We start from the raw sequence: 14438 nt of genomic DNA on the forward strand, positions 1-14438 counted from the left end.
CCAACAGTACAGGAAGTGTCTGTGGGCATGTAGATCATGGGCACATAAACGAGACTGACATTCACTGTCTGCTATTTGCTGATCATCACCAAGAGTGGAATTCGTACTCAATATTATATTATTGATATTATACTTTAAAATATATAAGATTTAGACCTGAATATTCAATTACTGGGGGGGGGGATTTATTCACCCTTGTCGTTGTCTAAATTGGAAACCTGGAGGGACCCTGTGAAATGACATTTATTTACAATCTTCTGTCAGTATGAATAGAACAATGAAGTCTACGGACATCTCCTTTGTACTGATATTCCCTGACTGTCTTTAGAACAATGTTGTTTGCAAACACTTATTACATCCACGTATCGATGCCCTTCACATTGTGCCTGACACCCTCAAACAGCCTGAAGGTAAAACTACTGACCTCTTCCTTTGATTTGTTTTTTTTTTATTTGAGCAGGATTTGGAAGGTATTTTGTTCAAATAACTTCCTGTGTATGCCTGCATATGACATACTGTATCTATATTCTATTATATTCTATTGATTCACATGGAGGAAGACATTACAATATAAATTGGGTCCTAGCGTGTTTTGATTGCGTGTGTGGTGCCATTATAACTCGTGTTGTGGGGACCTAAATCGGTTTCCAGTCACATTATGGGGACTTGTCTTCCTTATGGGGACCAAAAGCAAGTCCTCATATTGTAAATCATAACATTTTAAGGTGAAGACATATTTTGAGGTCAGGTTAAGGTTAGGTTTAGATTAAGGTTAGAGTTAGGCAAGTAGTAACTAAGGTTAAGGTAAGAATAATTCTCCAGGAAATCAATGTAATGTCCTCTGAAATCATGGAGACGAGGGTGTGTGTCTGCACATTTTCAATACAGGATCAATGCTGCCTAGCTCGTCTAATCTGGTTAAAACATCCCTCAGGAACACAGAGCCAGCTTTTAACAATATTATGAAATAAACCCTGTGCCAAAGTATCACTGCTATTTAATCATCAATGAAATCAGAGCCAGAAGTGGAAGGGACACGGAGGCAGGATCGTTTCCTTTCGCCTTAGTCAGCTCGTTTGAGTCAGGAGAGGCTAAAAGGGGTCTCAGCAAGGAGGACGGCCTTTTTCCTTCGGATTAAATAGGAGAATAAAATGACAGTGATTAAACCCTCAGAGGAGAGATTTTCTTTAAGTTTTCTCCTCTGTCAGGTTCCACTTGCCTGCACCCTGCTGTCAGTATGAAAGGTAACGGATTAGATGCAGTTAAGTAAAAACAACGATCCAACACTGCCCCCATGAGAAAGCAGGAGGAATCACAACACACCAGATAAGCGAACGTGCTCAGTGTGCATCTGCATATTGAACATGACTGACTTTGAGCTGCTGAGAAAAATGCAGGTCACCAACATGCTGCTATTCAAGGACCCAGTGTTTGGCTTTAGGGTGAGTCAGCGGTCAACAAGGTGGCGAGAGACAGCCAACAGGAAACCATAATCAATATAAGCATATAGATTTGTTAACAGTAGCACTGTTCATTTGTCTTTAACCACATGTAGCACTGTATAAACCTGATGCAGATGGTGAAACAGTAATACAATGTTCCTACATGTTAAATGTGTTTCGACAAAACAAATCAAACACTAACCTGGAAATGGAGTTTTAAAATGTTTATTAAAAAAATAGAAAAACTTACATAAAAAAAACAAGGTATACATCTATATATGTCAGTCAATTACAGATTCTTAGTTACACAGATGAGCTGGGGATTTGGTTTGTGGCAAAAGAGATTAAACGACCCATCGATTTACCCTTTAAGACGGCTTGTTGAAAAGCCACACTGAAATACTAAGGGCATAGTGCTTGCAGTATCATGTCGAATCCATAAGTTTGGTTCCCAGGGTGTTACAATACTAATATTCAGACTTTTGTACCACGTGACTTCAAAGTTTGGCTTTTGTTAATGGCTCTACCAAAACTCCGGTTAACGGTGAAGCTGTGACATCCCGAGCTCAAGTCCTTGTACGGATTGCTGTGTAAAATAAGTAGCTTTGAAACCTTGTTTTTAGAGATAGACTTTAAATACGGAGAAGAAACCCCCGACATGTAAGGACCTTATACACAACCGGTTTGGAATTTAAAAAAAGACAAGATGTGACATGATGCTAATGCTAGCAATCACTGACTGCAGAGTCTGCTCCTGGAGCATACACCTAGAAGCTGCATGTAAAAAGTAAAACCAAATAAACCCTGACAGTGCATGTAGAGGCGAGGATAGAAAGCTGCGACTACAGCCATGGGGGGAAAGGGCAAATTTGGTCATTTTTACGAAGGCAGAATCAAAGGAGACATAAGGCAGAAAACAAGCATTTTGCTGGTAATAAGTAGCACCAACTGTTCTTGAAAACTAAATTTTTTAAAAATGGCATGAGTGAACACTGCTGAAGGTGTATTTCCTCAGCACAGTCTACAGTCTATTCAAGAGGAAATGCACCCACAATGAAAAGTGATGTTTAAAATGAGAAATGGTGGTGGGAAAACATTTGGACAGGCAGTTGTCTAAAGTTCAAGTGATAATAATGCAATCGTAAATTAAACATGAATAAAATGTTGGCATCATGGGATTTTTGGCACATTTCTCATGTTGTTATACCACAGCTCCCCCTTCTGCTAGAAAGCTGTACACACACACACACACTCACGCGCACACACACACACACACATTCCTTCAAGGCCCTTAATTCCATCTATTGCACAGATCGATGTAGTCTAGAATCAAAATAAGCAAATGTATAGTGGGGGAGAACCCCTAAAATAAAACTAAAATGTGAAATAAATTAAATAAAAAAGTCATTATTGCATATTAATGCAAATAAACTTAAAATAAGGTGGCAATGTTTACAGTACAAAAACATCATAGTGCCAACGTGAACAAAAAAATCCCTTTGTGACAAGAACATAAGATTATGACCAACACACACAAAAAAGAAACACTTAGTACATTCAAACAAGTCATCACAGTTTAAGCACTTGAGACAAGGTCCGGTTTTGTGCCGTCACACCGAAAAACATCAAGTCAGCGTTGCGCTGCATAGGTAGAAAGGTAGTGCTTCACTTCAGTCCAGAGTACAATTCACAGATGATAGTCAAAGCCGTAAGAGCTCTGAATCGAGAGCGTGCTAATAGGGAGTTCCATTCAGGAGACGAAATGAGCCCGAATCATCCATCGAAAAGGAGCAAAATCTTCGAGAGAGAGAGAGAGAGCGAGAGAGAGCGAGAGAGAGAGAGACAGAGACAGAGACAGAGAGAGATCGGGTTTGACGAACCAGTTCAGTACTATGGCACGAGATGCTCAGAGATGTTCAGGTTGCATGGAGACTGTCTGGGGAAACAGTAATTCCTTGTTCAAAACATCTGTGCTGGTGTGCATCAAATTTAGAGGAAGGGATCTGACTACCATCAGACCAAAGTGACAAAATGACCACAGGTAAGAGTTTTACAGTCAGCCTTCACCTGAAAGAGCCCTGTAGCATCACTCAGTGTGAGCAGAGATCGGTCGTTTAACACCATGGGTAAAACTCGCTTTAACTTGGGAATTCCAGCATGAGGTTGGTGCATTTTTGAGAGCCACTGACAACATCAAAATAGGCCTCTTGAATCATTCATGGCTTCTCAACTCAAAGATTCATGATGGGCTGAGAAAGGCCTAATGAGAGCGATGTCACATCCTGCACCTTCCAAGTCTTTCATCTACTTTGGTTGAGAGCAGGGAGATCTTCCCTCTTCCTGCGCCGCCAGGTGTTTCTGTTGTACTGCTGCTGGTTCCTGAAGCACGGTGTCGTGTTGTGACCCTGGGGAACAAACCGCTGCTGGGGGCTGAAGTTGGCTTGAGAGTGGTTTTGGCTCCGCAGGCTTCCACCTTGGTTGTGCTTGAAGCTGAATTTGTGCGGCTCGATGGAGCCTTGGGAATTGGATCTCAAGGTGTAAGTATGGCTCTGCTGCCCTCCGACCTGAGGGTGGTGGAGCCGGTGGAGGGGGCTGGGGAGAGGGCTTGTAGAGTTGACGTGCTGGGAGACCTGTGCAGCTTGTGACGCGTGTCGGTGCACAACGCTGATCGAAGGCAGATTCTCATGGTAGAACTGGCAATCGGAGAGGGTAGGGATGGTTAGACTTTCAGGGAGGGACATCTGGACCTGGAGAAAAATAAGAACCGTAATAATGTGTATTGTAAATTTAGCTACGAGTAACCTTTTCTATTATTGAAAAGCAAAAGGGAAATTATAGATTAGCATGTCGGCATTACACACAAACACATCATCTAACTGATTATTTTAAGCTGAAATCCAAAGCAGTATTGTTCATATTGCTTGGTCACCTGAGAGTTGATCCAGACTGACATTGATTTTTGGAGGCCGATACCGATATTAGACACTGCTGAGAAGTTTAGTGTTTTACATTTCAAAATACAAATATAACTTTTTTGCATGCGTTTGTAACATGTCTGTTCAGAAGAACATTGTGGTTAATGTTGGTCATTGTGCTGATTTACTAATAAATCCATAAGTGAGGTGGTGATTTCTTCACTCAAGCAGAGTTTGCAACACTTAACGTCAAAATAAAAGTCCCTGAAATTTTATGTCAATAAAGACATTATGTTCTGGCCGATACTCACCAATATGATTCTGAGAGACCAATGTCACTCGATAATACTGGCAAACCCATAATTCGGTTGTGCTCTACCTGCGCAGTGAAATAAATAAATAAATAAATAAATAAATAAATAAATAAATAAATAAATAATAAACCAACCTGGGGCGTGGCGTGGATAAAGCCTGCTGGGTGTGTGGCCCTCAGGTCAGTGGTGATCTGGATTACTGGATGGAGTGAGGGCAGGGTGAGAGGGTGTAGATGGATAGCAGCATTGCTGCATGGAGGTGAGTCAGATTCCTGGAAAGAGTCACATATGAACAAAACTGCACAAGACAAAAAAAAAAAAACCCAAGTTGAACAACAGACCAGTTGTGGCTGGGGGAATCATAGTTGCATCATGTTATTCTGACGATGTTAGTAATTGCAGGAAAACACAAGGTAGTGGTTCCAGACTATGTCCCCACTAATCATAAACCTCTGATTTAGTAAATGTTTGAATGGTCAAAATATCCTTCGGCCTTACTATGTCACTTCCGGAGGAGGAGGAGAGCGAGCATGCAGAGGATGAAGACGAATGGTGCTGAGGGCTGGGGAGGAAGACTGGAGAGGGTGAGGGGGAGTCAGCACTGAGGGGGGAGGAACTGTCCCTCTGATCCTCCACAGAAACTAGCATCAGCCTGGCAAGGTCCTGCTCACAGGTCTCTATATCTAGGATCGAATAGAATGCTACTGGTGAGACAAAGGTTGAATCGTTTGTCACGAGATCATAACAATGCATATTTATTTGAGTCTCGTCCAAATGTTAAAGAAAGTAGACGTAAACCCAAGTTTGTTGCAGGGTTACCATGGTTTTCCAACTTGGCGTACTGCTTAGCTCCCCACTTCTTGATCGTCCAGTCCCTGTAGACCAACACCTCTGGGCTGACTTTGATAATGCGTCCTAAAGTGCTGCAACACAGAGAGGTAAAGTCCTCAATGCAGTCAGGATAAACACAACAATTGCAAAAACAAGAACTATGAATTAAAAATTAAATAATCCAACCTGTCATACTCTTTGTTGGGGTAAGCACGAGCGAGAGGAGAAACTCCATGACTCAGCACCATGTAGGCAAAGTCAAACACCTGCTTCACCTGAAGGACGCCATAGGAACTCCTGCCAACGTCGTTTCCTGTGAAGAATAAAATATAAAAGTAGTAAAATTAAATAATAAAACTCCAATGCTGTTGTGAGAAGGATACAAACTAAATCAACAAAACTCAACACTAACCTACCTATAAACTAGGTTTAAATACTTGTTAACCATTAACTGTTAGTTACTTGGAGGGAAATTTTGGACCAACTTGAGTCCAGGGAACATTGCAAGTCTCATATGTAAAACTTTTTTTATATTAATTTAATTTTCAGGATTTCCAATCAGTTTTTTTACACGCAAATAAAAATGGACAAAAAGGGAAACTCACTTTACACTTTAAAACCACAACTTAACTGTTTAAAAGTTAAGGGAGACATTTGCTTCTTATTGTTTTCCCATTAGCTATTTTAGCTTCATCTGTAATTCCCTCCTCCTCCTTCTGTATATGAACAGATGAATTTATCAGATCACTGTGCATTTATTCATCCTTTCAGACCCCAGTCTGACCTGGCTGTATTGGATCTTCTATGCAGAGCATGGACGGCCGGTTTCCGTTGCCCATGGCTTTCAGCATTTCTTCCTTGGACAGGTAGGCCCCTCCTGTCTTCACCCTGATGCCGGTTTTGATGTAGTTGAAATCGCGGCCGTACAGCTCAAAGAACTCGATAAGCAGGATGCCCAGGTTGATGTTGGCACGACGCGTGTCGATCCTAGGATGTAACTGATCAACAGGACAAGGAGAAATCATTACCCGCACAACATCCAACCAGTTTGAAATGGTTTCTTGACGCACAACACAGAAGGAAATATATATAACTAATATCAAGCAATATTTTGTTTATTACTTTGCAAAATAGTTTACACAATTTGAGTTTTACGTTAAATTGCACTAACAATAACACTTTGAAATTATGAATTTGGGAAATTAAGAATATCTATGAAAACTTGAACGAGGGTGATTACACAATTGGTAGTGTTTTGAATAGACTGAAAATAATTAAACTTTAATGTGCTTTCACACTACCAAGCTGACTCTTATGTTAAGCATGCAAACTGAGCAAATGTACCTGCAGGAAGCTGATGGCCATTAGGATAAGGCTGTACGAGCTGATGCCTCCAGTGAAGACTTCATTCAGATCTCTCTGCAGTAGGAACTGCTTCAAGACGAAGATCAGCGGTGGCAGAACAGTGTACTTCTACAAAACACAGCAGACACATACATGAGATACAGACCAAAAGACAGCGGCAGTATTTGTGTGGAAATGGTCGAGCATTAAAATAATTACCTTCAGGTAGCTTTTAATGAACTGTGCTGCTTTCACAGCAGTTTCTACATTGAAGCTGATGTCCACTTTCACTTCTGTCTCGTGGTCAGTGAGCTTGATGATTGGCACCTGGGGACAGACAGTCAGGTTGTGATCAATTCACAGGTAGATATGGCAACAGAAATCTCATGATTTGTGATAAAATCATAGACTGTAGATAAAGATGGACAACGTGTCTCCTCTTGCCCCCACCATCCAGATATGAGGCTAAATTTCGTGGATAAATAGTGCAACAACGACCTAAAGTGACAGAAACCATCTTTAAGAAAAATGGATTTCTGTCCCATCCATTAACATGAACACGACCTATACTGCAGTCAGCCAACAGGTGGCAATTGAGATGCTCTGCCTTGACGTTTGGAGAGTAGTCATGTTGTCCATCTTTATAAACAGTCTATGGTTGAAATGATTGACAAAGGTGTTTAGCCACAGTTGTTAATATTTAGCTAACTTTAAACAGGCCCCAACTAAAACTACAATGACATTGCATTTTAAGTGAGATAGTGACTTACTGTAGCTTTGTCAAGGACCTTGATGGGATATGGGCCGGACACATTGTGTTTCTTCAGAGCTTGTTCCAGTTCCTGCAGCGGAGGATGATCCCACTTTCCAAACACCACCAGGTCAATGTCACTGAGAACAAAAGCACAAAGTACTTGACACTCAAAATAAAATATATTTTCCCCAAGTATTCAAAGTGCATGGTGATGTGCAGGTCACCAAAAACACAACATTAAGCCCTGCTCTATCTAAGAAAAACAAATGTAGACTTCTTGAAATATGCATAATTTTTTACACTGAGCTGGAGAGGTTGTGCAAGCTCAAAGTGACAATTTGACAGATTAAGACTTTAGAAGAACAACAGGATAAAAAGAGAAGATTGGTGAATATAACTGGACTGAAGCAGCATTTCTCTCTCTTTAATTGAACAAAGTGTTCTAGATCATCTTTTAAAGCATAACTTCTTCTCAACCATTTATGAAAAATACACTTGATGAATCGATATAAAAAAGGAGGGAAAGCAGTTCTTCTCGTAGTAGTTTTAAAGACAGTCCTAATTCATAACATTAACATAGTGATCATGTGACTTGGCTCCAATTAATGTGTGAGTAATAAGTGAATACACTAGTGTGAAGCTGAAACCACCTATGGGCTAAACAGCTGTTTTCTTTCTCATTCCACTGCTCTAAAATTACTGTAATTACTGCTTGACTGACTATTTCTAAAGCGGCTTCACAGAACACTGATAGTTACTGAAGCTCTGACTAAAGTAAACACCCACAACAAATATAGCTCTTCCACTTTCTTAAAACTAGCATGTTGACATTTTAAAATAAGACCATGTTAGGTCAGACCATGCAAGGGAAAAAAACAAAAAACAACCCTGTTACCTTGTGGGAAGATAAAGCCCTGTGCTGAAGCTGCCAAAAATCTCCACCTGCAGGATACAAGAGAAATCAACACAGGTCTGGTTTAAGATGTGACACATTTTATGTAACCATTTAACAGTTTGATTCACTGCTCTGAATTGATGAAATGTCATTGCAGCTTCTGCCTGGTGAGAGGGTTCGCTGAGTAAAACAGGTCTGTTTTAAAAGAAACAGTATTTCACTCTTAGCCCAACACAACTCAACAACTCTTGTGTTTTTGTGTAATTGCTTTATGATATTTGTGCATGTCTGTATCTTGTTTGTCTTTATTAACTTGCCCTAAACCAAATCACCCATGGGATTAATTAAAATGTGTTGTACTGTATTGTCAGAAGAATATATGCAGTAATTAGGGTGGTTGAAATTGGTTGGGTGAAGCTCTTGTGCTAACCAAGTCTGTTATAAACAAAAGTGCATTTACATCATTAAATTGATATTTGTTGAAAAACAGAAGTCACTTGTGATTAATGTACTGCATGTCAAATGCAGGTCAAGCTTTCCTGCCAGCAGCTTCAGTATGTTCGGCTAAAAGGGCTTTACAAACTTCATAAATGGTTGTCAAAAATAATAAACTACAGATTAAATGCTGCAGACGGCTACAGGAGGTACTACATGGGGAAAATATTAACAGAAAATGTACTCTGCCAGTGTCGATCACAGTTTGGAGAAGTGTGAATGAGTTGTTGAAAAGTTAAACATTAGGTCAAAATATGACACTGATCTCTGCAGAACATGGCGTGTGGGCACTCTCCTGTTAAACATCGTTATGTTATGGTCGGGGATCAGAGCCCACTGCAAAAACGTCTAGTATTTGTACTGCTACAGTTTAGAAGAGTGATACTAAATGGCCTTTAGAGGAAAGAAAATAAATCGTATCCACATTGAGGCCCAGGGGGACTTCTGTCGCCAGAATTATTTCAAAAATGTTTATAATGGTAACATGTTTAAAAAATGCTATTTATTATAAAGTACACTAACATTCTGCTGGCAACATAAAATGGAAAATAATTCCCTAATGTTACTTTGGGAACGCAAGTGACATGAATAATGATCATATCCGGCCAACTGTGTTTGGACGTGTAGAGTACAGCAGTGCTGTTGGCTGCCTATGGCGTGGCCAAAACAATATATGCGAGTGCAGTAAACCTCCAGACACACTGGCTGCAGGACATAATAACATTGATTTACTGAGCGCATAACAGCTCTGTAAAGTATTTAACAAAAGCAATAAACAAAGTCGATATGAGAAATAAAACAATGTATTGAAGGCCAATGTTGCATAATGATGCAAGCAAATGAAAAAAAACCCAATAAAAAGGAGCTTAATTTAAAATGTGTGAGTCATGCTGGGTTAAAATGTTTTCGATCGTCAAGCCTTTGCCGATTTGTCGGGCTCTTATCAAATGACCTATTTCCGGAAGAAGACAAACGGTATCCATCTTGGCTACCAGTACAGAACACAACAAGTGCTTGAGTCCACAAAACACTTTGAGTTTCAGGGGTAAACAGTTGAAGACAGTGACCCATCTTCAGACGTAATAAAACAGAAAAACCATAATATGCCTCCATACTGCTCGTGTGGAGTCATCTAAGTATCCGCAAGCCCCGTCATTCAAATTGGACTCGATTCAAAGTCATTTCCACCACGTTTTTAGCCTAAAAGTCCACCACAAGTGGCTAAGCTAGCGTACATTAGCATTTCCAACAGTCCTTGAATGCACCTCGTCAGAACATATCAGTGGATATTTGCTCTTAAAACACAATGTAAATGACATTGTTTCAAGTCCAATATGAATGTTGGGGCCTCAGAACACTTGGATGACAGCACACGAGCAGTATGGAGGCATATTAGGGTTTTTCTGTTGTTTTATTAGGTCTGAAGGAGGACTCACCATTAACAAAGTTTACCCCTGAATCTCCAAAAGTGTTTTGTGGACTCAAACACTTCACCCACCCCTCCATTGGCATAGGGGTGAGAAGATAAAGAGTGCATTTACTTTTCTGGGTGAACTATCCCTTTAAAGCCCCAACAAGGACTTTTTAACTGGTTATGTCCTATTTTAATATTGCCACCTCTTCATGACCTACAACAGCAAATGAGACAATCAGGGAGAAATTTTTCTTTTTCTATAAACTATTCTCAATGTCTGTGGTCAGGACGCAGTGTTTCCCCTAGGTTTACAGCTTTGGGGGGAACTTAAAGGAACCATGATGTTCATGCGTTTCTTTTAATGACAGCAGTCCCCTAACCCATCTTCCCACCCTGGGAGCATTTAAAAAACGCGGATATTTTTATCTGCTTTTCAGGTGGTTGATGCGACATGTTTTCCAATGGATGCTCTCTGTCCGCTGGTGGGAGTGTGCGCGCACGTGTCTGTGTGTGCGCATCGGGATGGAACTCCGCCGTGCGCGATACAGAGAGCAGAGGAGAAATCTAAACGTGCGACCATGTAGAGACAAATGACATGCCGTCGTGTAAATAAGATAAATAACATAAGGCCATTTAGTTTGTTTAATAAAAGAGCAAGCTATAGACCTGTTTTATAGGAAAGGTAACCTTAAATGACTTATGTTGAGATCTGGCGCTATATTAAAAAAAAAAGAGAAGAAAATTAACTTGACCTTCCAGGGGGGGCCCCCCTAATATAATGGTAGGGGAAACACTGGGACAGATTACCCGTGAGGTCAGAGCAACGATTTACAGCAGTCAGGCTGGAAAAGACAATCTTTAGGCAGACGGAGAGGAAACCGAAGCAGGGGAAGCGAGCCAGGCTACGTGCTAGGCTAAAGGCTAGGCCAAAGGCTAACCCTCCAGAGTCAGTTCCTCACCATGTCCACGTCTCTTACAAACAAGATGGATGAGATCAGAATGAGAATTATGATGCATTAACTTGTCGCCATGCATCCTGAAAACAGCTGTTTGTAATTATTTGGTTTGATATTCCAGACAACTTTAAGGCCCTATACACTGAGTGAGTTGGTATCATCTCAGGTGGGATGTTACATTTGCCAAAAATAAGGAGGGCAATAGTATGGATTTCTCATACCTGTATAAAATGTATTTAATACACAATTGCTGTATTAAAATCACTTCTAATATTGTGAGAAGATTGATAATACTGACAAATGGGTTCATAATTTATGCATCTTTATTTGTTATTAGACTGAAACAATCCAATAGAGGACATTTATGGACAGTCTATGGTTGAGACGGTGTGTCAGAGAGGTGGTAATTCACATTCTGTCTGCCACATGTCTATAAATCTGAGCAAACGTATCATTAAACAGATAGATAGATAGATATAGCAACATAAAGCTGTCCATTATAGCACCACCACTTACCTTGGCCTCACGTCACCAGAGCTGAATCATCACCTCTCTGACCTTATAACATACAAAGATGACCTGAAACAGTACTGCTAATTTAAGAGTCTAAATCTGGAATCACACTTTTCTGAATCATTCCTCTATAATCATATTCGCAAACCTTTATCTGCTTTAAAAAAAAAATCGGAATCTTTTGCACTAAGAAGTTATGAAGTCAAGTTCATCTGAAGCTACAAACATTAACTTCAGCCATGTCCAGATTTGACCGAGGAGGGTTTGAAGTCAGTACTTGATGCATGATTATAAGGCACATGTTGTAAAAATAGTTATGAACTGGGATAAGAGGTGCAGAATGGTATGGTCTCAAGAAATAAGCATGGTGGTACGCTTCATCTAAAGACGGACAGCCGAGAGTCTTCCACAGAGTATAGCCCCTTTTCCAGTGGTCAAAAGACCCACTAATACGCATTAACATTAACATCTGGCTATATTGTTTACAATGGGAATGGATACAGTCGCCATTCACTCCCGCATCAAATGACTCTGCAGTAAACGCAGGTTTATTTTGGCTGTGGCTTAGAGCCACAGTAATGGAGACATGACACCTGGGTGAACGGGCCAATTTCTTCTTTATTTGAATGTCTAGACGATGACGCTGCACCTCTTCTGGCCTAACCTTCCAGTGCGCATAAATACCCATGAACTTTTGTGTAACTATTGTTTGTTTTTTTTATCTTGGGAACAACGTGCAACAGCTATTTTTGGGGGACTGTACAAGATGCAATATTTGCAAGACAGCAAGTTGAGATTCTCAGTTTCCAACACGTTCCTGATGTCGAACCCAACTCGCTGGGGGGGTTAAAAAAAACAGAAAGGCAGAAAAATGTACTTTAGTGAATTTACTGCATATACCAGCTAATTTTGGTGTAACACATATGTTGGGCAGAGTGGAGTAGTACAGCCCCCATACAGGGCATGTGGTACCCTCGCCAAACCTCTGCACAGGCACATGATGAAGCCTCCCGTTACTCACCCGCGCTGTGGGCCACAAGTCCTTGATGACATTTTCTATCCTGTTCACGACATCTCTCCTCATGGCCTCCTCCTCTGGTCGTGGAGACATGAAGTTGAAGAAGTCCATGATCTCTTCATGCAGACTGCAAGGAGGAAACACGGGACATGTGGGATCATGGATTGATAAAAGGGGTGAGCACGGTGCAAGTATGGATGTCAATCTGTTGGATGCAATTGGGAATTCAGGTAGCAAATACAAGGATGGGGCCTACACAAAACTAGAAGGGGGGGGGGACATGTCAAAATATGTTTATGCATCAAATACTTGATCTGAGGTACTTTATAAAATACTAAACTTCAAGTCCAAGGGAATAACTTAGGTCAAATAAATCCACAGTTTTGTTGGAGGGACCACAACTTTTTATGTGCACATTTATAAAAAAAGGCATATCTGTGCGTTTATTCCCCACTTCTCATTGTGGTTGGTGACCCGGTGGAATCCTGTCAAGTACCAATGACGTCCCGACACCTCACGTTGTGAACCTGTCCGTGACTGGAAGGAATCAACCTCATGTCCTTACCCATTAACGCCCGGGCTGTAGCGCCTGGTTTTCCACAGGCTGCAGGACGAGTCCACATATTGTCCGTAGCACAGCAGCGGGTTGATGCCGTGGAAAGTGTTGGCCCGGTTCAGGTGCCTCCTGCGGCCGGATGGATGCGCCTGGTGGTGGTGGTGCTTGTTCCCATGCTGACTCTTCATGCCGGTGGGGGTGTGGCCGCCCGGCTGTTGCATGCTGCGACAGTGGTGCTGCTGCTGCTGCTGCTGAGCGGTGTGAAAAGGCGGAGGGGGACACTGCCGCCGGAGATTGTTCTCGTTCAACTCGTGCTCGCCGTAGTGCAGGAACCGGCTGGCCTCCTCCGCCACGTTCAAATTGTCGATCCGCAGAGAGGAGCCGGAGGGCGACGAGCTCTCGGCCTCCGAGTCCAGCGAGGAGGAGGACGGCGACAGCGAGCCCTTCCTCCGGACGCTTCCCCTGCTGCTGCCGTCGCCGCCGCCTCGCTTCGGCAGTTTCCCGAGCACAACCACCGGCGGTAGCGGGGCTACATTTTTGCAATACTCGCCGTTCGAGTCCGCGGAGTTTGAATTCTGCGCCGCGAAGTTCCGCTGGTGGTGGAGGTGGTTGTCGAGGTCGGAGTTGCCTCCAAATCCCTGAGAGGTTTCCCAAATGTGCATCCACAGGGAGTTGGCAGGTCCCTTCTGCTCCGGCTGGATCCAAGCGGTCCTGGGATCCATCAGACTCGAGTTGGCCGGAGAACCTCTTCGCGGGGTTTGAAATGCGAGCTGTTCGGCAAATTAAGCGCTGAGCACCCGAGAAACGAGACGAGTCCTACCGCCGCGTTGCTTTACTTGTTACCCTGGAGGTGCTTCATGTCCGGAGACCGGTTGTAGGTTTTTTTTTATTTCGGGCAGCTTGTCCAACTCCACTCCCCATGTAAGTCAGCCAATATGGCGCAGGCAGCAGCACGGATCAGCCAGTGCGCATGTGCGGGGGATTTAAATCT

General features: G+C 42.1%; 1 protein-coding gene across 3 annotated transcripts; it reads right to left on the minus strand.

The window, feature by feature from the left end:
* Positions 1 to 1651: 1651 nt before the first annotated feature.
* On the minus strand, positions 1652 to 14400 carry LOC118114283 (terminal nucleotidyltransferase 4A). 3 transcript variants are annotated; one of them, XM_035164643.2, is made up of 12 exons: positions 13457 to 14400; positions 12895 to 13018; positions 8496 to 8542; positions 7617 to 7737; positions 7066 to 7173; positions 6847 to 6975; positions 6287 to 6500; positions 5698 to 5815; positions 5491 to 5594; positions 5170 to 5354; positions 4806 to 4943; positions 1652 to 4189 (listed from the first exon to the last, which is right to left on the minus strand). In XM_035164643.2, the coding sequence occupies exons 1-12, from the start codon at positions 14167 to 14169 to the stop codon at positions 3743 to 3745; spliced, it is 2448 nt and encodes an 815-aa protein (XP_035020534.1). In that variant the 5' UTR covers positions 14170 to 14400; the 3' UTR covers positions 1652 to 3742. The 3 variants fall into 3 exon arrangements, 2 of the variants coding, with proteins under 2 accessions (XP_035020534.1, XP_035020533.1); XM_035164642.2 differs by having other exon boundaries at positions 5689 to 5815; XR_004697438.2 differs by having other exon boundaries at positions 4054 to 4189; positions 4806 to 4969; positions 5689 to 5815.
* Between the last annotated feature and the right edge of the window lie 38 nt (positions 14401 to 14438).

This window comes from Hippoglossus stenolepis, chromosome 8 (genome assembly GCF_022539355.2).
Source record: "Hippoglossus stenolepis isolate QCI-W04-F060 chromosome 8, HSTE1.2, whole genome shotgun sequence".
In the NCBI taxonomy this organism is placed as follows: domain Eukaryota; kingdom Metazoa; phylum Chordata; class Actinopteri; order Pleuronectiformes; family Pleuronectidae; genus Hippoglossus; species Hippoglossus stenolepis.